Source organism: Heptranchias perlo, chromosome 3 (genome assembly GCF_035084215.1).
Source record: "Heptranchias perlo isolate sHepPer1 chromosome 3, sHepPer1.hap1, whole genome shotgun sequence".
Lineage (NCBI taxonomy): Eukaryota > Metazoa > Chordata > Chondrichthyes > Hexanchiformes > Hexanchidae > Heptranchias > Heptranchias perlo.
Window position 1 is genome coordinate 67,802,021 of NC_090327.1, and position 26,758 is coordinate 67,828,778.

At 44.8% G+C, this 26,758-nt stretch overlaps 1 protein-coding gene across 1 annotated transcript in view; it reads right to left on the reverse strand.

Annotated features, from left to right (window-relative positions):
- Window positions 1-26,758, reverse strand: part of LOC137315298 (Golgi-resident adenosine 3',5'-bisphosphate 3'-phosphatase-like) — a 47,183-nt gene that overhangs the window by 16,207 nt on the left and 4,218 nt on the right. Inside the window, exon 2 of the mRNA XM_067980099.1 lies at window positions 6,418-6,580. Coding sequence (XP_067836200.1) covers window positions 6,418-6,580 — 163 coding nt within the window. The remainder of the gene's footprint in view (window positions 1-6,417; window positions 6,581-26,758) is intronic.

Consider the following 26,758-nt stretch of genomic DNA (forward strand, 5'->3'; position numbering starts at 1 on the left):
GGAGGGGGGAGAGAAAACAGCGAACTACAGGCCAGTTAGCCTGACATCAGTCGTCGGGAAAATGTTGGAGTCCATTATTAAGGAAGTAGTAACAGGGCACTTAGAAAATCATAATATGATTAGGCAGAGTCAACATGGTTTTATGAAAGGGAAATAGTGTTTAACAAATTTATTAGAGTTCTTTGAGGATGTAACTAGCAGGGTAGATAAAAGGGAGCCAGTGGATGTAGTATATTTGGATTTCCAAACGGCATTCGATAAGGTGCCACATAAAAGTTGCTACGCAAGCTAAGGGCTCATGGCATTAGGGGTAATTTATTGGTATGGATAGAGGATTGGTTAACAGACAGAAAACAGAGAGTAGGGATCAGGTTGGCAGTCTGTAATTAGTGGGGTGCCACAAGGATCAGTGCTGGGGCCTCAGCTATTTACAATCTATATTAATGACTTAGATGAAGGGACCGAGTGTAATGTATCCAATTTTGCTGACGATACAAGGGTAGGTGGAAAAGTAAGCTGCGAGGAGGATACAAATGGTCTGCAAAGGGATATAGACAGGTTAAGTGATTGGGCAAGAACATAAGAAATAGGAGCAGGAGTAGGCCATACGGCCCCTCGAGCCTGCTCCGCCATTCAATAAGATCATGGCTGATCTTCGACCTCAACTCCACTTTCCCGCCCGATCCCCATTTTGCTTGATTCCCCAGAGTCCAAAAATCTACCGATCACAGCCTTGAATATATTCAATGACTCAGCATCCACAGCCCTTTGGGGGAGAGAATTCCAAAGATTCACAACTCTCTGTGTGAAGAAATTCCTCCTTATCTCAGTCTTAAATGTCCGACCCCTTATCCCGAGACTATGCCTCCTAGTTCTAGACTCTCAGCATACACTCTGTCAAGCCCCCTCAGAATTTTACATGTTTCAATGAGATCACCTCTCATTCTTCTAACCTCCAGAGAGTATAGGCACAACCTACTCAACCTTTCTTCATAAGACAACACTCTCATCCCAGGAATCAATCTAGTGAACCTTTGTTGCACCGCCTCTAAGGCAAGTGTATCCTTCCTTTGATAACGAGACCAAAACCGTATGCAGTACTCCAGGTGAGGTCTCACCAAAGCCCTGTACAACTGTAGCAAGACTTCCTTACTCTTATACTCCAACCCCCTTGCAATAAAGGCCAACAAATGCCATTTGCCTTTCTAATTACTTGCTGTACCTGCATACTAACCTTTTGTGTTTCTTGTACTAGAACACCCAAATCTCTCTGAACACCAACATTTAATAGTTTCTCGCCATTTAAAAAAAAATGTTTTTCTATTCTTCCTACCAAACTGAATAACCTCACATTTCCCCACATTATACACCATCTGCCACCTCCTTGCCCACTCACTTAACCTGTCTATATCCCGTTGCAGACTCTGTGTCCTCCTCACAGCTTACTTTACCACCTAGCTTTGTATTGTCAGCAAACTTGGATACATTACACTCGGACCCTTCATCTAAGTCATTAATATTGATTGTAAATAGCTGAGGCCCAAGCACTGATCTTTGCGGCACCCCACTAGTTACAGCCTGCCAACCTGAAAATGACCCGTTTATCCCTACTCTGTTTTCTGTCCTTTAAACAATCCTCTATCTGTGATAATATATTACCCCCAACCCCATGAGCCCTTACTTTGTGTAACGACCTTTTCTGTGGCACCTTATCGAATGCCTTTTGAAAATCCAAATATACTACATCCACTGGTTCCCTTTATCTACACTGATAGTTGCATCCTCAAAAATCTCTAATAAATTTGTGAAACACGATTTCCCTTTCGTAAAACCATGTTGACTCTGCCTAATCATATTATGATTTTCTAAGTGCCCTGTTACCACTTCCTCAATAATGGGTTCCAGCATTTTCCGGACAACCAATGTCAGGCTAACTGGCCTGTAGTTCCCTGTTTTCTCTCTCAATCCCTTCATGAATAGCGGGGCAACGTTTGCTACCTTCCAATCCACTGGACCGTTACAGAATCTAGAGAATTTTGGAAGATCATAACCAATGCATCCACTATCTCCGTAGCCACCTGTTTTAGAACCCTTGGGTCCAGGGGATTTGTCGACTTTTAATTTGTCTAGCACTTTTTCTCTAGTGATATTAATTGTTTTAAGTTCCTCACTCTCATTTACCCCTTGGTTCTGCACTATTTCTGGTATGCTTTTTGTGTCTTCTACTGTGAAGACAGATATAAAATATTTGTTTAACACATCTGCCATTTCCTGATTCCCCATTATAATTTCTCCTGTCTCAGCCTCTAAGGGACCAACATTTACTTTTGATACTGTCTTCACATACTTGTAGATGCTCTTATTTTATATTTCTTGCAAGTTTACTTTCATCTTCTATTTTCTCTCTTTTTATCAATTTTTTGGTCATCCTTTGTTGGTTTCTAAAACTCTCCCAATCCCCAAGCTTATTACACTTCTTGGCAACATCATAGGCCTCTTCTTTCAATTTAATATTCTCCTTAACTTCTTTAGCTAGCCATGGATGCATCCCATGGAGTTTTTATTTCTCAACGGAATGTATTTGTTGAGAATATTGAAATATTTCTTTAAATCTTTGCCATTGCTTTTTACCTGTCAGACCCTTTAATCTAATTTCCCAATCTACCATTGACAACTCACTCCTCATACCTATGTAATTGGCTTTATTTAAGTTTAAGACTCTAGTTTCTGACTTAAGTATGTTACTTTCGAACTCAATGTGAAATTCTATCATATTATGATCGCTCTTCCCCAGAGGTTCTTTTACTGTGAGATTACTAATTAACCCTATCTCATCAGATAATACAAGATCTAAAATAGCCTGGTCCCTGGTTCCATGACATATTGCTCTAGGAAACCATCTCCAATACATTCCATGAACTCGTCTTCCAAACTACCTTTGCCAATTTGATTTGCCCAGTCTATATGCAGATTAAAGTCCCCCATGATTACTGCATTACCTTTGTTACAAGCTCCTATTATTTCATGACTGATACTCTGTCCAAAGGTATAGCTACTATTAGGGACCCTATAAACTACTCCCACCAGTGTTTTCTGCCCCTTATTATTTCTTATTTCCACCCATACTGATTCTACTTCCTGTTCCTTTCTCACTACTGTCCTTATGTTATCCTTTATTATTAGGGCTACATCCCCTCCTTTTCAATTCTGCCTGTCTTTTCCAAATGTCACGTACCCTGGAATATTTAGTTCCCAACTTTGGTCATTTTGCAACCACATCGCTGTAATGGCTATTAGGTCAAACCCATTTATCTCTATTTGTGCAATTAATTCATCTATCTTGTTACAAATGCTCCGTGCATTCAGATAAAGTGCCTTTAATTTTGACTTTTTAACTATTTTTTTCCTGCTTTGACCTTATTTGTTGATGCTCTATTATCGGTAAACTCACTGTCCCTTCCTGCCATACTCTGCTTATCTTTACCCAAGTCACTACACTGTTGGTGGCAGATGGAGTATAATGTGGGGAAATGTGAGGTTATTCACTTTGGTAGCAATAGAAAAGCAGAATATTTTTTAATTGGTGAGAAACTATTAAATGTTGGTGTTGAGAGAGATCTGGGTGTGTTCGTACAAGAAACAGAGAAAGTTAGAATGCAGATACAGCAAGCAATTAGGAAGGCAAATTGCATGTTGTCCTTTATTGCAAGGGGGTTGGAGTACAAGAGTAAGGAAGTCTTGCTACGATTGTACAGGGCTTTGGTGAGACCTCACCTGGAGTACTATGTACAGTTTTGGTCTCCTTATCTTAGGAAGGATATACTTGCCTTGGAGGCAGTGCAACGAAGGTTCACTAGATTGATTCCTGGGATGAGAGGGTTGTCCCTTTGAGGAGAGATTAAGTAGACTGGGCCTATACTTTCGAGTTTAGAAGAATGAGAGGCGATCTCATTGAAACATATAAGATTCTAAGGGGGCTTGACAGGGTAGATGTTGAGAGATTGCTTCCCCTGGCTGGCGAGTCGAGAACCAGGAGGCATAGTCTCAGGATAAGGGGTCGGTCATTTAAGATTGAGATGAGGAGGAATTTCTTCACTCAGAGCGCTGTGGATGCTGAGTCATTGAATATATTCAAGGCTGAGATGGATAGATTTTTAGACTCCACGCGAATCAAGGGATATAAGGATCGAGCGGGAAAGTGGAGTTAGAATCATAGAATCATAGAAGTTTACAACATGGAAACAGGCCCTTCGGCCCAACATGTCCATGTCGCCCAGTTTATACCACTAAGCTAGTCCCAATTGCCTGCACTTGGCCCATATCCCTCTATACCCATCTTACCCATGTAACTGTCCAAATGCTTTTTAAAAGACAAAATTGTACCCGCCTCTACTACTGCCTCTGGCAGCTCGTTCCAGACACTCACCACCCTTTGAGTGAAAAAACTGCCCCTCTGGACCCTTTTGTATCTCTCCCCTCTCACCTTAAATCTATGTCCCCTCGTTATAGACTCCCCTACCTTTGGGAAAAGATTTTGACTATCTACCTTATCTATGCCCCTTATTATTTTATAGACTTGTATAAGATCACCCCTCAACCTCCTACTCTCCAGGGAAAAAAGTCCTAGTCTGTCTAACCTCTCCCTATAAGTCAAACCATCAAGACCCGGCAGCATCCTAGTAAATCTTTTCTGCACTCTTTCTAGTTTAATAATATCCTTTCTATAATAGTGTGACCAGAACTGTACACAGTATTCCAAGTGTGGCCTAACTAATGTCTTGTACAACTTCAACAAGACATCCCAACTCCTGTATTCAATGTTCTGACCAATGAAACCAAGCAAGCTGAATGCCTTCTTCACCACCCTATCCACCTGTGACTCCACTTTCAAGGAGCTATGAACCTGTACTCCTAGATCTCTTTGTTCTATAACTCTCCCCAACGCCCTACCATTAACGGAGTAGGTCCTGGCCCGATTCGATCTACCAAAATGCATCACCTCACATTTATCTAAATTAAACTCCATCTGCCATTCATCGGCCCACTGGCCCAATTTATCAAGATCCCGTTGCAATCCTAGATAACCTTCTTCGCTGTCCACAATGCCACCAATCTTGGTGTCATCTGCAAACTTACTAACCATGCCTCCTAAATTCTCATCCAAATCATTAATATAAATAACAAATAACAGCGGACCCAGCACCGATCCCTGAGGCACACCGCTGGTCACAGGCCTCCAATTTGAAAAACAACCCTCTACACCCACCCTCTGTCTTCTGTCGTCAAGCCAATGTTGTATCCAATTGGCTACCTCACCTTGGATCCCGTGAGATTTAACCTTATGTAACAACCTACCATGCGGTACCTTGTCAAAGGCTTTGATAAAGTCCACTTAGACCACGTCTACTGCACAGCCCTCATCTATCTTCTTGGTTACCCCTTCAAAAAACTCAATCAAATTCGTGAGACATGATTTTCCTCTCACAAAACCATGCTGACTGTTCCTAATCAGTCCCTGCCTCTCCAAATGCCCGTAGATCCTGTCTCTCAGAATACCCTCTAACAACTTACCCACTACAGATGTCAGGCTCACCGGTCTGTAGTTCCCAGGCTTTTCCCTGCCGCCCTTCTTAAACAAAGGCACAACATTTGCTACCCTCCAATCTTCAGGCACCTCACCTGTAGCGGTGGATGATTCAAATATCTCTGCTAGGGGACCCGCAATTTCCTCCCTAACCTCCCATAACGTCCTGGGATACATTTCATCAGGTCCCGGAGATTTATCTACCTTGATGCGCGTTAAGACTTCCAGCACCTCCCTCTCTGTAATATGTACACTCCTCAAGACATCACTATTTATTTCCCCAAGTTCCCTAACATCCATGCCTTTCTCAACCGTAAATACCGATGCGAAATATTCATTTAGGATCTCACCCATCTCTTGTGGTTCCGCACATAGATGACCTTGTTGATCCTTCAGAGGCCCTACTTTCTCCCTAGTTACTCTTTTGCCCTTTATGTATTTGTAGAAGCTCTTTGGATTCACCTTTGCCTTATCTGCCAAAGCAATCTCATGTCCCCTTTTTGCCCTCCTGATTTCTCTCTTAACTCTACTCCGGCAATCTCTATACTCTTCAAGGGATCCACTTGATCCCAGCTTGAGGACGAAGATTAGCCATGATCTGATTGAACGTTGGAGCAGGCTCAAGGGACCAAATGGCCATTCCTGCTCCTACTTCTTATGTTCTTATGATCCACAAGTTAAAAAAATAAATGTAAAACCTAAATCACACATTGTAAGAGTCTGAATACTACAAACTTAAATAACTGTGATCAACAATCACTACTTTATTAGTGTACATCATCATATTTACTTTCCAGGCACAGTCACACCAAATTCAATAATAGATGTCATACCTGTATATTCCTGGGTGGCATCAAGTGGATCAATCCAGACTGTAATGCTGTCGGAAGAGACTTCTTGAGTTGTGGTTGTCGTGTCCAGGATTTCCTTTGGAATTGCATGATCCCATGAGGCAATCTCTGGTGTGGCACCAACATCCCGTTCTTCGGAGATTACCTAATGCAAAAGTCACAGTAATTTCCAACAGATTGATTTGTCGGTCAATCTCAAATGCCTTGACAAGTCTGCTATTCCATTATGGCATGTAACAAAGTAAAACCTAATATCATCACATTCATATCTATGGTACTTCAGTTCAAGTCACATTATTCAAATGCAGGAGACGTTACTAAAATGTAAACAAAATTCCCCTTTGGCTGAATGGGTAAATGCAGCACCAGACACAATGCTGAGCTACCCATCAAATACAATTCAGATATTTTTTTCTGCTAAAAATTGGAAGTTTGAGAAACACATTTTTTTTTGCATCTACTTGAAGTTTCTATTCATGCATTAATTATCAACCTACTTGGTGCAAGTTCTCACCTTGAAATGATTACAGAAATGATGCTGCATTTGAATCAGTACCTGTGACAAAATGCATCTTCAGTAGCCTTAATAAAGGTCATCTATGCAAGGAACAAGGTTCAATGTAACTTTACTTCAAAAATAATTGGCTCTTAAAAACGTCACGCACCCCAGCCAACGGGATTGCAGGAATAGCAGAGTGACTGTACCTCTAAGTGTACAAGCCATTGTCCCAAGCAGCTGTTCACAATGGCAGTGATTCTATTCAAAACTAAATTTACATATCTAATTAAAAAAAGTATAACAGCAGGCAGATATGTAGAAACACTGATGTATATATTTACACAAAAGTGTACTAATTGGATAGCTCTTTCAAAGAGCCGGCACGGGCACGATAGGCCGAATGGCCTCCTCCTGTGTTGTACCTACTACGATACTACTATGAAATGTAATTATATGCCCGACATAATTAATTTATGCATCGGCAATGGCACAGACATACATACCTGGATGGTATAAACTCCTTCTGCCTCCTCCACCCTTACCTCCAACACCAAATGTGAGGAGCTTATGACATTTTTTGTCTCTAAGATTGAGACCACCTATGCAGCTGCTTCTGCTGCTTACTCCCCCTCCATTACAAGCCTCCCCCAGTCACCCAACCATTCGAGCCCCAACCCCTTGTTATGTTCCAGTTTTTCTCTCATCCTTCCCCTTAAGTCTTAAGTAAAAATTAGTAGGGTAGGGAAGGAGAAAGGCTATAACCAACCCACACTGGTGGCTGTGAGTAAATGCTAAAGTAAACAATTTGGGTTTATATTCTGATTGTAAGATTATAAGCCTTCCTCACTCCAACTCCCTCCTTCTGCCAACTCTAGTCAAGAACAGGAGTAGCCCATTCAGCCCCTCAAGACTGTTCCGCCATTCAATTAGTTCATGACTGATCTGTAGTTTAATTCCATCTACCCACCTTGGTTCCGGTAGGTGCAGGAAGTGGAATGGGAGATCAAGAATTTGGAAAGAGGCGTGAAAAAAGTATGGTAATGGAAAACTTTTTTAAAAGTGTGCACGTGAACACCTGCCTGAAGTTGACAAGGGATAGTCTGACTAGGCTATTTAACACATGGGAGTGAATTTCCTTAGGGCTTCTCCTGTTGCGCCATAGTAACTTCTGTGGAAGTTCATCAGAAACCCTGTTTATGCACATAAATGGGGCATTGATGGAGCAGCAGTAAAAAAATTCACCCCCAAATTTATTAGAGGGTAAGGATGATGCAAAAAGCCAAGCACCGGAGGTGCAATAAGGACCATAAGGAGGATAAGAGCAGCAATGTAACAGAGCACCACCACCTCCAAGTTCCCTCCAGCTCACACACCATTCCGATTTGGGTAACACGCCCAGTGAAATCAGTGTGCTCCGCACGCAATCGCAGGCTAATTGGAGCCACTTACCTTTGCTTCCGGGTTTCCCGCTGGTAAGCTGTGCGGCGGGTGGACTACGCATGCACAGCAAGGTCTGTCAGCTGGAGGAGCCCTATTTAAAGGGGCAGTCCACCAATGCTCCTTCTGCAGCAAACAACTAATGCTGAACCATGAAGCAGGCCAGAGGGAAGGCTGCCCCAAGATTTTCAGACTCCTCACTCCAGCTGCTGCTGGATGGGGTGAGGAGGAGGAGGGAAATCTTTTTCCCGTCTGATGGGAGGAAGTGCCCTCCCTCCACCACGAAGAAGGCCTGGCTGGAGGTGGCCGAGGAGGTCACCAGCTGCGGCAATGTGCCACGAACTTGGGTCCAGTGCAGGAAGAGATTTAATGACGCAATGTGCCACGAACTTGGGTCCAGTGCAGGAAGAGATTTAATGACCTAACCAGGTCAGGCAAAGTGAGTATACTTACGCATTCTCCCATGCTCTGTCTTCCACATCACCTCCACCACCACACAACTCCTTCTGCACTGCCACCACAACGCTCTCGCATCACTCCTCACATCCACTCAACTATCATCCTCACCTTGCCTGCACATACTCACCACCCCTGTCCCCATTCCAACACTACCACGCAACCCAATCCTCATACAATATCATGGCTATGTTGCACACGCACCCTCCCATGCATCTACCTCACGCTCAACCCCACCCACACCAATGCATGCAGCGGGTCACCATGCAACCATCACTCAATCACGCCTCTGTGTTTTGCCTTGATAGGAGAAGAGATGCCAGAACACCCGGGAGAGGGCACGGACCGGAGGGGGCCCGCCACACCAGGTGGTCCTAACGGACGTGGAGCAGCAGGCATTGGACATCAGCCGCACGTCGGAGTGCCTGTCCGTGGCGGATGCCGAGGCTGGGACTGCACAAGCGGCTGGTGACAGAAAGCTAACACTCAGCACTCATGATAGCGAATGATCTTAGCATCACTTTGCATCTGCAGTACCTCAACATGTATCCACATGCCTAATATTGCTTTCTGTTCTCTTGCAGGGCCATCTGCGAGCGCCGTGACCGTGGAGGGCGATTCCTCAGAGGACCTGCCGGCCTCTGAGGGTCCATCGTCACATCTGAGCCATGCATCCACCAGCACAGATACATACACCTCGGTGGGTTCCCGTTCTCACTTAGTTGGGCTTGCACATGGCGAGTCACCACGCACATGTGAGCACGAGCAGACCCTGGTGGCAGGGGCAGCCGTGGAGAGTCCGCGTCGTTGGAAGCACTCTTCTCCAGGCTCTGCTCAGCTGGACCCAGATGCTGAACCCTGGGGGCCAGCCGTGAAAAGGAGAGTCGTCGAGGGGCAGCAGCACGTTGCCGAGGTGCTGGAACAGGTGCCACGCGCACTCTCCACAATTGCGCAGAGGATGGAGGAGTCCAACTCCTGCATGAGGGGAATGGTGGCACAGGTACAGGAGGGTATCTCCGAGATAGTGTCGCAGGGACGTGAAGGCATCTCTGAGATAGTGTCGCGGGTAGGTGCGGGAATGTCTGCGATGGAGGAAAGACTAGCTCCATCGAGCGTCAAGCACGGCTCAACAATGAGTCCATTCAGGCCCTGACAACAGCCGTTCGGATTCAGGGTGAACAACATTCTGCCACCTTGAACAGGCTGACAGATACTTTACAAGTGGGCTTCCAAGGCATCATACAAGTCCTCCAAACTGCCGTCCAGCAGGGTGGAAGGAGTGATGTGGGCCTGGGCCACGAGAGGGATGATGGTGAAAGGGGAAATGGAAGTGGGGACATCACTCAAAGCGCTCCCACATCTCACCCGTTGCCCCCCCCTTTCAACCAGTACCCTCTCCAGGTGGCCGAGTCTGCCCCTGCACAGGTGCAGGTGGAGCAGTCTTTGGAGGGGCCCTCACGGGCACCCAAACCCAGAGGGCGTAGACCCAAAGCATCTCATCAGTCAGGGCATGGACAAGAGCAACCTACCACTACTTCTGCTGAAGCCACAGGGGTAGCACCACGTAGGGGTTCCCGGAAACGCACGGCGAAGGTTTTGTGAGCACAAAGGGAATGCACAAGGATGTCTGACGATTTGTCATGTTTTTTATTTATATTTGTTTTATTTCACATGCACAATAAATCTTATCACCACTACTGCCACATCTTGCCCATTCTTGACTGGCTTGTGGAATAGGTCCCTTTCACGGGGTGCACCATGAACACGCACACTTGATGCCACCCATTGTGTCACTGCAGAGTGGGTGTAGGTGTATTTGGAGGGCTCTTTTGTGCAGACGACTGAGAGACGTCGGCGATGTCCCCGGTGGCACCCTGGAAGGATGCGGAGGAGAAGTTGTTGAGGGCAGTGGTGACTTTGACAGCGACAGGTAAGAAGATGGTGCTCGGGCCAGCCTGGAGCAGCTCGGCATGAAGGAGGCTGCAGATGTCCACGACTACATGTCGAGTGACTCTGAGCCTCCATGTGCACTGCTGCTCAGTGAGGTCCAGGAACATAGGAACAGGAGTAGGCCATTCAGCCCCTCGTGCCTGCTCCGCCATTTGATAAGATCATGGCTGATCTGTGATCTAACTCCATATACCTGCCTTTGGCCCATATCCCTTAATACCTTTGGTTGCCAAAAAGCTATCTATCTCAGATTTAAATTTAGCAATCGAGCTAGTATCAATTGCCGCTTGCGGAAGAGAGTTCCAAACTTCTATCACCCTTTGTGTGTAAAATGTTTTCTAATCTCGCTCCTGAAAGGAAGCTGAGCCTCGGTCTGTAGACCCTGTGGCGAGGGTAGTGCCCTCTGCGACGCATCTCTTTCTGCAGTTGCCCTCCCTCCTGCTGTACAGGTGGATGTGTCACAGCACTGTGTTGTGGAGCTCCACGTGTCAGAGGTGGACGGTGTGGCCGGTGATGCTGTTCGCCCTCTGAGGAGGTTATGACTGCAGCTATGGCGGCCCCCATCCGGAAGTTTGAGGGGGTCCGCAAGGTAGCTAAATGTGTCTGGACACCGGGGTAAGTGTGCAAGTTTGTGAATTTTATTGTTAGGAGGGTGGTGGAGGCCAAACTTTGTCCAAAAGTGACAGAGTGGCCTCCTGCAATGAGTGAGGGTCTCCCCCCCCCCCCAACCTGTCAAATGGACCTTTGCAGCTGCCACAGGCTGATGGCTGTAACACGTCCATTTGAATTGGGAGTGTTTCCCCCAGTACGGGAAACAGTCTCAGTTCATTTCAAAATCCCATCCCTCCTAAAATATCAGGTCAATCGGGTCTGTAAACGACCTGAAGTACCTGTTTAATTGCTTCAAGTGGCATCTCGCCGGCTTTAATTACCGGTGGGAGTCCCACATGCTGGGGCTGCGCGTGCATGTCAGCACATCACTGAGGAACCCGGAAGTGGGCGGGTTGAAGCCGGGATCCAGGAGGCAGCCACATCTCTTCGATTAAATATTTTAGAATTGACACATGGTCAGGGACAGGAGGGTGTGACTGCGAGTGAGGCAGGTACAGGGATCCAGGAGGTAGTATTGCATGAGCATCAGTCCCTGCGCTTGTCCAACAGATTTGAGGTTCTTGCAACCCTTGTGGACAAGTGCGGGGACTGTGGGTAGAACGAGCAAACTGACCACGGCACCGTGGTACAGGAAGCCGTTCAAGTGGGGGGAGTAAAAAGGAAGGTGGTTGTAGTAGGCGACAATATAGTTGGGGGGATAGACACTGTTCTCTGCAGCCAGGAAAATTAGTCCCAAAGGCTATGTTGCCTACCTGGTGCCAGGGTTAAGGACATCTCCTCTAGGCTGGAGAAGAACTTGGAGTGGGAGGGGGAGGATCCAGTTGTCGTGGTCCACGTAGGTGCCAATGACATAGGTAGGACTGAGAAAAAGGTTCTGCTGAGAGAGTTTGAGCAGCTAGGAACTAAATTAAAAATTAAAGATTATTACCTGAGCCACGAGCAAATTGGCATGGGGTCAATAGGATCAGGGAGATGAATGCGTGGCTTAAAGATTGGTGTGGGAGAAATGGGTTTCGACTCGTGGGGCACTAGCACCAGTACTGGGGAAAGAGAGAGCTGTTCCGTTGGGACGGACTACACCTAAACCATGCTGGGACTAGAGTTCGAGCAAATTGAATAACTAGGGAGGTAGATAGGGCTTTAAACTAAATAAGGGGGGGGGGGGGGGGGTGGAGAAAGAGTCCCGGTGCAGAGAAATCTAGAATGCTGAAGAGAAAAGACAAAGAAGCAGTGCAGGAAAGTGATTGGGGTAAGAATAACCAGATTGTGTCAGGAAAGGACAGAGCGAAGAAACAAAAGACAACAACTCGGGTCCGGGTAAGAAAAAAAGGTAATAAGACAAATGGGGCCATAGTACAAAAAATGTTAAGTTGTCTAAAAATGTAAACAAAGACAAATCTAAAGGCACTGTATCTGAATGCACAAAGCATTCGTAATAAGGTAGATAAATTAACAGTGCAAATAGAGTAAACTGATATGATAGAATAGCAATTACAGAGACATGGCTGCAGGGTGACCAAGGCTGGGAGCTGAATATCCAAAGGGTATTCGATATTAGGAAGGACAGGCAAAAAGGAAAAGGAGGTGGGGTGGCGTTGTGAGTAAAGGATGAAATCAGAGCCATCGTGAGAAAGGATATTGGCTCAGAAAATCAAGATGTAGAATCAGTCTGGGTGGAGTTAAGAAGCACCAAGGGGCAGAAAACACTGGTGGGAGTTGTCTTTCGGCCTCCAAACAGTAGTAGGAAATTAAGATGCGTGTAACAAGGGCACTACAGTAATCATGGGTGACTTTAATCTGCATATAGATTGGCCAAACCAAATTAGCAATAATACTGTGGAGGATGAATTCCTGGAGTGTGTGCAAGATGGTTTTTTAGACCAGTACGTTGAGGAGCCAGCCAGGGAAAGGCTATCCTAGTTTGGGTATTGTGCAATGAGAAGGGGTTAGTTAATAATCTTGTTGTGCGGGGTCCTTTAGGGAAGAGCGACGATAACATGATAGAATTCTTCATTAAGATGGAAAGTGAAGTAGTCCAATCCGAAACTAGGGTCTTAAATCTAAACAAAGAAAACTATGAAGATATGAGGAGTGAGTTGGCGATGACAGATTGGGAAGCTTCATTAAAAGGCATGACGGTGGATAGGCAATGGCTAACATTTAAGGAACGAATGCATGAATTGCAACAATTATACATTCCTTTCTGGCGCAAAAACACAAAAGGAAATGGGGCCCGACCATGGCTAAGAAAAGAAATAAAGGATAGTATTAGATCCAAAGAGGAGTCATATAAAGTTGCCAGAAAAAGTAGCAAGCCTGAGGATTGGGAGCAGTTTAGAATTCAGCAAAAAAGGACCAAGAGATTGATTAAGAGGGGAAAAATACAGCAGGAGAGTAAACTTGGACTGTAAAAGCTTCTACAAGTATGTAAAAAGAAAAAGATTAGTGAAGACAAATGTAGGTCCCTTACAGTCAGAAACAGGAGAATTTATAATGGGGAACAGGGAAATGGCAGAGCAATTAAACAAATACTTTGGTTCTGTCTTCATGGAAGAGGACACAAATAACTTCTCAGAAATGCTAGAGAACCAAGGGACTAGTGAGAAGGAGGAATTAAAGGAAATTAGTATTAGTAAAAAAAAGTGCTGGAGAAATTAATGGGACCAAAAACCGATAAATCCCCAGGGCCTGATAATCTGCATCCCAGAGTACCAAAAGAGGTAGCCATGGAAATAGTGGATGCATTAGTTGTCATCTTCCAAAATTCTATAGATTATGGAACAGTTCCTGCAGATTAGAGAGTGGCAAATGTAACCCCACTATTTAAAAAAGGAGGAAGAGAAAACAGGGAACTACAGACCGGTTAGCCTAACATCAGTAGTAGGGAAAATGATAGAGCCTATTATAAAGGATGTGATAACAGGGCATTTAGAAAATATCAACGGGATTAGACAAAGTCAACATGGATTTATTAAAGGGAAATCATGTTTGACAAACCTACTGGAGTTTTTTTTGAGGATGTAACTGGTAGAATAGATAAGGGAGAACCGGTGGATGTGGTTCATTTGGATTTTCAGAAGGCCTTTGATAAAGTTCCACATAAGAGGTTAGTGTGCAAAATTAAAGCACATGGGATTGGGGGTAATATACTGGCATGGATTGAAAATTGGTTAACAGACAGGAAACAGAGAGTAGGAATAAATGGGTCTTTTTCGGAGTGGCAAGCAGTGACTAGTGGGGTGCCGCAGGGATCAGTGCTTGGGCCCCAGCTATTCACAATATATACCAATGATTTGGATGAGGGAACCAAAAGTGATATTTCCAAGTTTGCTGATGACACAAAACTAGGTGGGATCGTGAGTTGTGAGGAGGATGCTAAGAGGCTTCAAGATGATTTGGACAAGTTGAGTGCGTGGGCAAATACATGGCAGATGCAGTATAATGTGAATAAATGTGAAGTTATCCACTTTGGAAGGAAAAACAAAAAGGCAGAGTATTATTTAAATTGTGATAGATTGGGGCATGTTGATGTACAAAGGGTGTCCTTGTACACCAGTCACTGAAAGCAAACATGCAGGTGCAGCAAGCAGTTAGGAAGGTAAATGGTGTGTTGGCCTTCATTGCAAGAGGATTTGAGTACAGGAGTAAGGATGTCTTACTGCAGTTATACAGGGCCTTGGTGAGTCCACGCCTGGAGCACTGTGTTCAGTTTTGGTCTCCTTACTTAAGAAATTTTAAACAATTTTACAACACCAAGTTATAGTCCAACAAATTTATTTTAAATTAAATTCCACAAGCTTTCGGAGGCTTCCTCCTTCGTCGGGCGGATGGTGGAAATGATATTTTTGAATCCTTCGCATTTGAAAAACATAGAACAATGCCTGGTGATTACTGCCTGTTTCCAAGGCAATCACAGTGAGCAGACAGAAAGGTGTCATCTAAAAGGCCACTGAATATACAACCCCCCAAAAAAAAGAGAGAGAGAGAAGGAAGACAGTCAATGACCCGTTATATTAAAAACAGATAACATTTGTTCGCTGGTGGGGTTACGTGTAGTGTGACATGAACCCAAGATCCCGGTTGAGGCCGTCCTCATGGGTGCGGAACTTGGCTATTAATTTCTGCTCGACGATTTTGCGTTGTCGTGTGTCTCGAAGGCCGCCTTGGAGTATGCTTACCCGAAGGTCGGTGGATGAATGTCCATGACTGCTGAAGTGTTCCCCGACAGGGAGAGAACCCTCCTGTTTGGCGATTGTTGCGCGGTGTCCGTTCATCAGTTGTCGCAGCGTCTGCATGGTCTCGCCAATGTACCATGCTCTGGGGCATCCTTTCCTGCAACGTATGAGGTAGACAACGTTGGCCGAGTCACAGGAGTATGAACCGTGCACCTGGTGGGTGGTGTCCTCTCGTGTGATGGTGGTATCTGTGTCGATGATCTGGCATGTCTTGCAGAGGTTACCGTGGCAGGGTTGTGTGGTGTCGTGGACGCTGTTCTCCTGAAAGCTGGGTAATTTGCTGCGAACGATGGTTTGTTTGAGGTTGGGTGGCTGTTTAAAGGCGAGTAGTGGAGGTGTGGGGATGGCCATAGCGAGGTGTTCGTCATCATTGATGACATGTTGAAGGCTGCGGAGAACATGGCGTAGTTTCTCCGCTCCGGGGAAGTACTGGACGACAAAGGGTACTCTGTTGGTTGCGTCCCGTGTTAGTCTTCTGAGGAGGTCTACGCGATTTTTCGCTGTGGTCCGTCGGAACTGTCGATCGATGAGTCGAGCATCATATCCTGTTCTTACTAGGGCGTCTTTCAGCGTCTGTAGGTGTCCATCGCGTTCCTCCTCGTCTGAGCAGACCCTGTGTATTCGCAGGGCCTGTCCATAGGGGATGGCCTCTTTGACGTGGTTAGGGTGGAAGCTGGAAAAGTGGAGCATCGTGAGGTTGTCCGTGGGCTTGCGGTAGAGTGAGGTGCTGAGGTGCCCGTCTTTGATGGAGATTCGTGTGTCCAAGAAAGAAACTGATTCTGAGGAGTAGTCCATGGTGAGCTTGATGGTGGGATGGAACTTGTTGATGTTATCGTGTAGTCTCTTTAGTGATTCCTCACCGTGGGTCCATAGAAAGAAAATGTCGTCGATGTATCTGGTGTATAGTGTTGGTTGGAGGTCACACGAATCTCCATCAAAGACGGGCACCTCAGCACCTCACTCTACCGCAATTTGTTGGACTATAACTTGGTGTTGTAAAATTGTTTACAATTGTCAACCCCAGTCCATCACCGGCATCTCCACATCATTACTTAAGAAACGATATACTTGCCTTACAGGGAGTGCAGCAAAGGTTCACCAGACTGATCCCTGGGATGGCAGGACTGTCACATGAGGAGAGATTGGGTCGACTTGGCCTGCATTCACTCGAGTTTAGAAGAATGAGAGGAGATCTCATTGAAACATATAAAATTCTGACAAGGCTAGTCAGACTGGATACAGGGAGGATGTTTCCCCTGGCTGGGGGGTCACAGTCTCAGAATACTGGATAGGACATTTAGGACTGAGATGAGGAGAAATTTCTTCACTCAGAGGGTGGTGAACCTGTGGAATTCTCTACCACAGAAGGCTGTGGAGGCCAAGTCACTGAATATATTTAAGAAGGAGCTAGATAGATTTCTAGACACAAAAGGCATCAAGGGGCACGGAGAGAGAGCGGGAATATGGTATTGAGATAGAGGATCAGCCATGATTATACTGAATGGCAGAGCAAGCTCGAAGGGCGGAATGGCCTAATCCTGCTTCTATTTTCTATGTTTCTATGTTTCCAAAACATCAATTGTGCTGCAATTTAGGAAAAGTACACAAGATGACACCTATCACATATCAACTATATTTCAACTCAGCATCCCTTTCAGCTTTGACTTGCGACATAGAAGTTATCCAGCAGATTTACAGTGAATGATTGAAAAAACAGATTTAACTTTACCAATAAGGTAACTAATAAACATTTTCCCCAAACAATACATTACCTTCAAAGTATTTTCCTGTGACTTTTGACCTTCCTGGGATGGGAGGGTAGAGGAGGAAGGGCAGGACAGAGGGATGGAGTGAACCTGCCAGCAGGGACTCACACACTCTGTGCTTTTCCAGCTCTAGCCCATGTATGTCCAACAGGTGTTTAGCCTATGATTGTAGTCGAAGGTGTTTGGGTTGCGCCATAGTTGGAGCATTCATCTTGCTGCAAGTAGGGGTGCAGATAGCAAATTTAAAATTATACACTCCTTCCAAATATTTTCTCCTTCCTGCAAGTGTTATTTTTCACATTCCAAAGGTGGTTCTAGGGGCAGATTAATCTTAGAACTTTTATTTCACAGATAACATGTTTTAATTTATATTTGAATTTGAGTCAATTTATGTTTGATTGGTCCGAGGTAGTATAGTGACCAATCAGCACTGTAAGGGCATAGGACACTTCTCCCAACATGCAGTAGACACAATTAATATATAATCCAAAGCTAACTTGGTTTCAAAATGGAAGATGAAACAGTCAGGGTATGAGAACAGGGAAGATTCTTTTTGACCAGGAATTAATTTGCATAAAGGTGCTTCAATCTAAGCGTGAATTGAATTTATACAATAGGAGTTATGGGAGGTGTTGGGTATTTAGATCCTAGATAATATTTTGTTAACTTCTCATTAGCTTTTTGTGACAGTTTCTACACTTCATTGTGATTTGATGCTGCAAACGTCTGAGTGATTGTTCTTTTGATCATGACTGATTGACAACAGTCCTCAAGAGACTTAAACAGTATAGACATAAGAATTTTTCAGTGGTCTGCAGTTCCGGCATAGAGGCCAAACAGATGCTTGGAACTCCATGGGTATTTCATTGAGTTACATCGAGTCTACAGCCCAGAAACAGGCCATTCAGCCCAACTGGTCTATATTGCCGTTAATGCTCCACAAGGGCCTCCTCCCTCCCTTCTTCATCAAACTCTATCAGCATACCCTTCTATTCCTTTCTCTCTTACGTGCTTATCTAGCTTCCCTTTAAATGCATCTATGCTATTTGCCTTAACTACTTCTTGTGGTAGCGCATTAGACTGTAAGACCATAAGAGGTAGGAGTAGGAGTAGGCCATTCGGCCACTTGAGCCTGCTCCACCATTCAATGAGATCATGGCTGATCTGATTTTTACCTCAACTCCATTTTCCCACTCTTTCCCCGTATCCTTTGACTCCCTTGCTGATCAAAAATTTGTCCAACTCAGCCTTGAATGTATTCAATGACTCAGCCTCCACAGCTTTTTGAGGTAAAGAATTCCAAAGATTCACGACTCCCTGGGAGAAGAAATTCCTCCTCATTTTCGTCTTAAACGGGTGACCCCTTATTCTGAGACTATTCCCCCTAGTTTTAGATTCCCTCATGAGGGGTAATATCCTCTCAGCATCTACCCCATCGAGTCCCCTCAGAATCTTGTATGTTTCAATAAGATCACCTCTCATTCTTCTAAACTCCAATGAGTATAGACCCAACCTGTTCAATCTTTCCTCATAAGACAACCCTTCCATACCCGGAATCAACCTAGTGAACCTTCTCTGAACTGCCTCCAACGCAAGTATATCCTTTCTTAAATAAGAGCACCAGAACTATACGCAGTACTCCAGGTGTGGTCTCACTAGCACCCTGTACAGTTGTAGCATGACTTCTCTGCTTTTATACTCCATCCCCCTAGAAATAAAGGCCAATATTCCATTTGCCTTCCAGATTACCTGCTGCACCTGGATGTTGACTGTTTATGTTTCATGTATGAGGACACCCAGATCCTTCTGTATAGCAGCATTTTGTAGTACTTCTCCATTCAAATAATATTTTGCTTTTTTTATTTTTCCTCCCAAAGTGGATGAATTCACATTTTCCCACATTATATTTCATCTGCCAAATTTTTGCCCATTTGCTTAACCTGTCAATATCCCTTTGCAGACACTTTGTGTCCTCCTCGCAACTTATTTTTCCACCTTTCTTTGTATCATCAGCAAATTTGGCTACAAAACACTCTGTTCCTTCATCCAATTGATATATATTGTAAATAGTTGAGGCTCCAGCACTGATCCCTGCGGCACCCCACTAGTTACAGATTGCCATTTTGAAAAAGACCCTTTTATCCAGACTCTTTGTTTTCTGTTAGTTAGTCAATCTTCTATCCATACCAGTATATTACCTCCAACACCATCTTGTGCAGTAACCTTTTATGTGGCACCTTATCGAATGCCTTTTGGAAATCCAAATTTCCTGCATCCATTGGTTCCCCTTTATCCACCCTGCTCGTTACTTCCTCAAAGAACTCTCATAAATTTGTCAGACACTATTTCCCCTTCATAAAACTATGTTGACTCTCCTTGATTGTATTTTGAGTCTCCAAATGTCCTGCTACTATTTCCTTAATAATGGATTCTAGCATTTTCCCAAAGACAGATGTTAGGCTAACTGGTCTATAGTTACCTGCTTTCTGTCTCACTCCCTTCTTGAATAAGGGTGGTGGTACGTTGGCGGTTTTCCAATCCGCTAGGATCTTTCCAGAGTCTAGTGAATTCTGGAAGATTACAATCCACATTCTTACCACTCTTTGGGTAAAGAAGCTTCTCCCGAATTCCCTATTGGATTTATTAGTGACTATCTTATATTTATGACCTCTAATTTTGGACTCCCCGACAAGAGGAAACATTTTCTCTGTGTCTAATCTATCAAACCCTTTCATTATCTTAAAGACCTCTATCAGGTCACCCCTGAGCCTTCTCTTTCCGAGGAAAAAGAGCCCGAGCCTGTTCAGCCTTTCCTGATAAGTATATCCTCTCAGTTCTGGTATCATGCTTGTACCTTCTCCAACGCCCCATATTCTTTTTATAATATAGAGACCAGAACTACGCACAATACTCCAAGTATGATCTAATCAAAGTTCTATACAAATTTAACATATCTGCTCTGCTTTTCAATTCTATCCGTCTAGAAATTAAACCCTGTACTTGGTTTGCCTTTTTTATGGCCGTATTAACCTGCGAAGCTACTTTTAGTGATTTGTGTATCTGTACCCCCAGATCCCTTTGCTCCTCTATCCCATTTAGACTCTTATTATCCAAGCAGTACGTGGCCTCCTTATTCTTCCTACCAAAATGCAACACCTCACACTTTTCTATATTGAAATTAATTTGTCAATTACATGCCCATTCTGCAAGTTTGTTAATGTCTTCTTACATTTTGACACATTCTTCCTTTGTATTAACTACAACCTCCAATTTGGTGTTGTCTGCAAATTTTGAAATTGTACTTCCGATTCCCGAGTCCAAATTGTTAATGTAAATTGTTCACAACAGTGGTCCCAGCACCCTGTGGAAAACCACTTCCCACCTTTTGCCAGTCTGAGTAGCTACCCTTAACCCCTACTCTCTGTTTTCTGTTTTGTAGCCAGCTTGCTATCCATTCTGTAACCTGTCCCGACTCCACATGCTCTGACCTTAGTCATGAGTCTACAACGCGGTACCTTATCGAAGGCCTCTACAAAATCCAAACAGATTACATCTACTAAATTACCCTTGTCCACTCTTTCTGTTAGTTCGTCAAAGAATTCAATAAGGTTGGTCAAGCATGAATTTCCCTTCTGAAATCCGTGCTGACTATTCTTTAATGTATTTTTGTTTTCTAGATGTTTTTCTACTGCATCTTTGAGTAAAGATTCCATTACTTTTCCTACCACCGACGTTAAGCTAACTGGTCTATAGTTCCCTGGACTTGGTCTATCTCCCTTTTTAAATACAAGAATAACATTAGCTGTCTGCCAGTCCTATAACATTATTTCCTTTTCTAATTAATTTTTATATATCTGTAATAGTGCCTCTGCTATCTCTTCCTTAACTTCTTTTAATATGGGTGGATTCAATCAATCCGGACCAGGGTTTTATCCTTTCTTAAGTTTGATTAGTTTATCAATTATCTCCCTCCTTTCTACCTTAAATGTCTTTATATCTTTTTTGATGGCCTACTCCTGCTCCTTTTTCTTATGTTCTTATATTGATCTCTTATTCTAATTTCAAAGCCACCTCGTTAGTCTCCCTGGTAAATACTGAGGCAAAGTAACTATTCAATATTTCTGCCATTTCACCATCATTACCTGTGAATTTATCTTGTGCATCCCTTAGTGGCCCTATCCCTATCCTGATTTTTTTTAATGTGTCTGTAGAATACTTTGCTACTTCTTTTTATATCCCTTGATAATTTAATTTTGCTTTCCTAATTGTTTTTTTTACTTCATTCCTAACCTCTCCATATTCCTTTTTGTCATCCTCTCCTTTATTGTCTATCTACTTGGAGTATGTCTTTTTCTTTAGTTTCAAATTTTACCCATATCTCTTTATTCATTCATGGTGTTTCATTATTGGCTAGTTTGGTCTTGTTTTTTTAAAGAGGAATATATTTCTCCTGAACTCTCAATCACCATTTTAAATATTTCCCATTGCTGTTCTATCTCTGTCTGTCAAAGTTGTTTTCCAGTTTACCTTCTAGTTCCATTCTCATCCCCTCAAAATTAACTTTTTTCCAATCTATTACTTTGGTCTTTGACTTATGTATGTTGTTCTCAATCATTATTTTAAACCTTATTATTATGCTAAGGTTGCCATTGCCGAGATGTTCCCCTATGCTTAGTTCTCTTATCTACTCCAGTTCATTTCCCATTATTAGATCCAGCAGTGATTCCTCTCTTATTGGGTTTCTTACATACTGGGTAAGAAAGGAGTCATGTACACACTAAAAACTTTATTCCCCATTCCCCTTTCCCTACCTCTTCTTGCCAGTTTATTAGGGTGTGGTTGAAATCTCCCATGGTTATTATTCAATGTTTTTTACTCATTTCATAGATTTGCCTACATGTTTCTTCCTTCACTATAAAAGGGTACGGTAGCATAGTGGTTATGTTACTGGACTAGTAATCCAGAGGCCTGGACTAAAATCCAGAGTCATGAGTTCAAATCCCGCCACGGCAGCTGGCGAATTTAAATTCAATTAATTAAATAAAAATCTGGAATTAAAATACTAGTATCAGCAATGATGGCCATGAAACTACTGGATTGTCGTAAAAAGCCACCTGGTTCACTAATGCCCTTTAGGGAAGGAAACCTGCCGTCCTTACCCGGTCTGGCCTATATGTGACTCCAGACCCACAGCAATGTGGTTGATTCTTAATTGCCCTCTGAAATGGCCTACCAAGCCACTCAGTTGTAAAATCTCGCTACGAAAAGTCATAATAAGAATAAAACCGGACGGACCACCCGGCATCGGACCACTAGGCACCAGACACGACCCTACAAGGTCCTCCTTACTAACATCTGGGGACTTGTGCCAAAATTGGGAGAGCTGTCACCATTGACTAGTCAAGCAACAGCCTGACATAGCCATACTCACAGAATCATACCTTTCAGCCAATGTCCCAGACTCTTCCATCACCATCCCTGGGTATGTCCTGTCCTGTCCCACCGGCAGGACAGACCCACCAGAGGTGGCGGTACAGTGATATACAGTCAGGAGGGAGTGGCCCTGGGAATCCTCAACATTGACTCCAGACTTCATGGCATCAGGTCAAACATGGACAAGGAAACCTCCTGCTGATTACCACCTACCGCCCTCCCTCAGCTGATGAATCAGTCCTCCTCCATGTTGAGCACCACTTGGAGGAAGCACTGAGGGTAGCAAGGGCACAAAATGTACTCTGGGTGGGGGACTTCAATGTCCATCACCAAGAGTGGCTCGGTAGCACCACTACTGACCGAGCTGGCCGAGTCCTGAAGGACATAGCTGCCAGACTGGTCCTGCGGCAGGTGGTGAGCGAACACAACACGAGGGAAAAACTTACTTGACCTCGTCCTCACCAATCTACCTGTCGCAAATGCATCTGTCCATGACAGTATTGGTAGGAGCGACCACCGCACAGTCCTCGTGGAGATGTCTTCGCACTGAGGACACCATCCAACGTGTTGTGTGGCACTACCACCGTGCTAAATGGGATAGATTCAGAACAGATCTAGCAGCTCAAAACTGGGCATCCATGAGCACTGTGGGCCATCAGCAGCAGAATTGTATTCCACCACAATCTGTAACCTCATGGCCCGGCATATTCCTCACTCTACCATTACCAACAAGCCAGGGGATCAACCCTGGTTCAATGAGGAGTGTAGAAGAGCATGCCAGGAGCAGCACCAGGTGTACCTAAAAATGAGGTGCCAACTTGGTGAAGCTGCAACTCAGGACTACATGCATGCTAAAGTGCGGAAGCAACATGCTATAGACAGAGCTAAGCGATTCCACAACCAACGGATCAGATCAAAGCTCTGCAGTCCTGCCACATCCAGTCGTGAATGGTGGTGGACAATTAAACAACTAATGGGAGGAGGAGGCTCTATAAACATCCCCATCCTCAATGATGGCGGAGTCCAGCACGTGAGTGCAAAAGACAAGGCTGAAGCGTTTGCAACCATCTTCAGCCAGAAGTGCCGAGTGGACGATCCATCTCGGCCTCCTCCCGATATCCCCACCATCACGGAAGCCAGTCTTCGGCCAATTCGATTCACTCCACGTGATATCAAGAAACGGCTGAGTGCACTGGATACAGCAAAGGCTATGGGCCCCGACAACATCCCAGCTGTAGTGCTGAAGACTTGTGCTCCAGAACTAGCTGCGCCTCTAGCCAAGCTGTTCCAGTACAGCTACAACACTGGCATCTACCCGACAATGTGGAAAATTGCCCAGGTATGTCCTGTCCACAAAAAGCAGGACAAATCCAATCCGGCCAATTACCGCCCCATCATTCTACTCTCAATCATCAGCAAAGTGATGGAAGGTGTCGTCCACAGTGGTATCAAGCGGCACTTACTCACCAATAACCTGCTCACCGATGCTCAGTTTGGGTTCTGCCAGGACCACTCGGCTCCAGACCTCATTACGGCCTTGGCCCAAACATGGACAAAAGAGCTGAATTCCAGAGGTGAGGTGAGAGTGACTGCCCTTGACATCAAGGCAGCATTTGACCGAGTGTGGCACCAAGGAGCCCTAGTAAAATTGAAGTCAATGGGAATCAGGGGGAAAACTCTCCAGTGGTTGAAGTCATACCTAGCACAAAGGAAGATGGTAGTGGTTGTTGGAGGCCCCAGGACATTGCTGCAGGAGTTCCTCAGGGCAGTGTCCGAGGCCCAACCATCAACAACATCCAGGCTTGGGCTCATAAGTGGCAAGTAACATTCATGCCAGATAAGTGCCAGGCAATGACCATCTCCAACAAGAGAGAGTCTAACCACCTCCCCTTGACATTCAACGGCATTACCATCACCGAATTCCCCACCATCAACATCCTGGGGGTCACTATTGACCAGAAACTTAACTGGACCAGCCATATAAATACTGTGGCTACGAAAGCAGGTCAGAGGCTGGGTATTCTGCGGCGAGTGACTCACCTCCTGACTCCACAAAGCCTTTCCACCATCTACAAGGCACAAGTCAGGAGTGTGATGGAATATTCTCCACTTGCTTGGATGAGTGCAGCTCCAACAACACTCAAGAAGCTCGACACCATCCAAGATAAAGCAGCCCGCTTGATTGGCACCCCATCCACCACCCTAAACATTCACTCCCTTCACCACCGGCGCACTGTGGCTGCAGTGTGTACCATCCACAGGATGCACTGCAGCAACTCGCCAAGGCTTCTTCGACAGCACCTCCCAAACCCGCGACCTCTACCACCTAGAAGGACAAGAGCAGCAGGTACATGGGAACAACACCACCTGCACGTTCCCCTCCAAGTCACACACCATCCCTACTTGGAAGTATATTGCCGTTCCTTCATTATCGCTGGGTCAAAATCCTGGAACTCCCTTCCTAACAGCACTGTAGGAGAACCGTCACCACACGGACTGCAGCGGTTCAAGGCGGCGGCTCACCACCACCTTCTCGAGGGCAATTAGGGATGGGCAATAAATGCTGGCCTCGCCAGCGAAATCCACATCCCGTAAACGAATAAAAAAAAACTTCCCGTCCACTATTAGGTGGTCTGTAGAATATACCTATTAATATTATCCATCCCTTCTTATCCTTTGTCTCAATCCATATGGATTCTGTTTCTGTCTTAAATGTTACTTATGTCCCTTTTTTCTGTTGCCATTATGTTGGCCCTAATTAGTACAGCTACCCCACCTCCCCCCCCCACCTTCTTCCTTCTCTATCCTTTCTAAATGTGTTATATCCTGCAATATTTAACTGTCAGTCATGTTCGTTACGTAGCCATGTTTCGGTTATCCCTACCACATCTGGCTCCTCGCTATGAATTATTGCCTTCAGTTCCCCAGTTTTGTTTTGGATGTTGTGCATATTGCTGTAGAGGCAATTTAATTTGTTTTTAATAATTGTTCCCCTTACTTTATTGTTAAGTCATTTTGTACATATGTTCTATAACTGTATATATTACCCTTATTCCTTACCTTGGTCTGACCTTTACTCTCATTTCCTAGTTCCTTTATCTTCAGACATATGATATCCTCACCAGATTCCTCCCCCCTTCTCACTAGTTTAAAGTCCTATCAATAGCCCTATTTATCCTTTCCGCTAGGTCACTGGTCCCCATTCCAGTTCAGGTGGAGCCCGTCCCAATGGTACAGCTCCTTCTTGTCCCAGTACTGGTGTCAGTGTCCCATGAAATGGAACCCCTCCTTCCCACATCAGTCTTCCTGATCTGTCTATCCCAATTAGCATGTGGCTTGAGTAGTAATCCCGAGATTACCACCCATGAGGTCCTGTTTTTTCTTTAAATTTAGTTCCTAACTCTGATATTCTCTTAGCAGCACCTCCTCCCTTTTATTCCCCCGTCATTGGTCCCAACATGCACCATGACAACTGGATCTTCCCCCTCCCTTTCCAAGTTCCTCTCCAGTTGCTCCAAGATATCCTTCACCCTTGCACCAGGTAGGCAACACACCCTCCTGGACTCTCAGTCGCAACAGCAGAGCATACTGTCTATCCCCCATTGTCGAATCCCCCATGACTACAACTTTTCTATTGTGCTCCAGCTCCGCCCCCCTAGGACAGCCTCCTGCTTCCCGGTGCCATGGTTAGCATTCTGGCTGTCTACCCCGCAGCCTACATCCTTATCCACCCAGATACCAAGTACATTGTACCTGTTGGATAGGACCAGTGTCTGCGGCACCTCCTTCTCTACCTCCCCTTGGTTCCCCTTACCCTGCTAACTGATGTGTCAATGTGTCTCTAACTCTCACTCCAGCTCAAGGACTCCGAGCTGGAGTGTCTCAAGGCACAGACACTTCCTGCAGACGCAGCAATCTGGGACAGTCTTGCTGTC